Consider the following 1,473-nt stretch of genomic DNA (forward strand, 5'->3'; position numbering starts at 1 on the left):
CAACAACTAAAATTAATTATTAATATATTTATATATAAATATCTATGTGATTTAATTTATTTTTAATGTGTATTTATATTCTAGAATAAATTACCATTTGTATTCATAAAAAATAGATACTAACAAATGTACTTATATAAGAATAAAACGACAATTATAACCACAGAAAGATAGATTTCGTGTGCTATGTCTGGATACTCTTGGCACACGAAAGTCATCTTCCGTAGTTACAATTGTTGTTTTATTCTTATATGCTTATATTTATCAGCATTTATATCTTTTATGGGTACAAATGGTCATTTATTCTATATTCTAATATGTATTTTATATTATTAACTGATTTTGTGGCTAATTTTAATACATACTTAGCATAGTCGAAATATATTTTATATTGACATTATTACATACCGCATCTAAGAAAGTTTGGAGAAGGCGTGGGAGATCAACAAAGACAAGGGCAGTGTCTCTTGAAGCTTCAATAATGGATCTCTTTGATGATGAAGGAGTGTTAGTGTTGTTTGATGAAGAATTTTGAAGGGATGAGAAGTGTTTGATGTACTCATCGTAGTTGAGTATCTCGCGGCCAGTCTCAACACTACGAAGCCACAAGGGTTCCCCCATTGTTGCCATGGTTATGAGCTCCTCCATAGCCTTGTTCACTGTATCCATTATCCTTGACTTGTCAACTCCGAAGATGCCAGTGTAAAAGTCCAACGAGCTTCTATTCTCTTGCTCATGTCCACCAGCAGCACCAGAAGAACATGAAGGAGATGTTGATCCACCACCTGATCCTCCGTATTTTCCTAAAGCTCCTCGAAGCTTCTCTATCTCAGCTTTGAGTTTGGCATTCTCAATGCGAAGCTGTTGTTCTTCAGTTGGAATGGCACCGTCTCTGGTACTAGTGGTTGCAACACCACAGTTGGGGCAACAAGCTTTGTTTATGGTCTCTCTCAACCCTTTGTTTTTCTCCTTTAGTTTCTCTATTTCCGTCTTCAACAATGAGTTTTCATGTCGCTCTTGTATTGCCTGGTGCAAAATTCAATATCTACATGTAAGTTAAGCCAATTACTTTATATCTTTATGTAAAGATGATAATCCATACCATAGGTGTTTATAATTCAATTATCATCATGTGATTAATCATTGTAAATTGGATTATATATGTTGGTAATCAATGACTTTTTTGAACAACACGAAGAATTACTAATCAAATAAAAATATATTATACCTCCAAATTATTCACCTAAATCTTAATATTAGAATAACCATTCGTATACTTAGTGAAATGAATCTATTGTTCACATTATTTAGTATTTTTATTGTCTACTATACTTTTCCTTGTAAATTATTGAAGTTTGTTAAAGAATTAATTTTATTAGCATTTCTATTTTATTTAATAAAAAATATTATTCGTACACAAAAATTATTTATTAAAATCAGCTACTAATATATTTGTAAATGAAAAAGTTTAGG

At 31.4% G+C, this 1,473-nt stretch overlaps 1 protein-coding gene across 1 annotated transcript in view; it reads right to left on the minus strand.

Annotated features, from left to right (window-relative positions):
• LOC107612410 (homeobox-leucine zipper protein GLABRA 2) overlaps positions 1-1,473 on the minus strand; it is a 9,587-nt gene that overhangs the window by 5,533 nt on the left and 2,581 nt on the right. Inside the window, exon 4 of the mRNA XM_016314129.2 lies at positions 409-1,026. Within this exon, the coding sequence (XP_016169615.1) occupies positions 409-1,026 (618 nt within the window). The remainder of the gene's footprint in view (positions 1-408; positions 1,027-1,473) is intronic.

The sequence above is a fragment of the Arachis ipaensis genome, chromosome B08, assembly GCF_000816755.2.
Source record: "Arachis ipaensis cultivar K30076 chromosome B08, Araip1.1, whole genome shotgun sequence".
Taxonomy (NCBI): domain Eukaryota; kingdom Viridiplantae; phylum Streptophyta; class Magnoliopsida; order Fabales; family Fabaceae; genus Arachis; species Arachis ipaensis.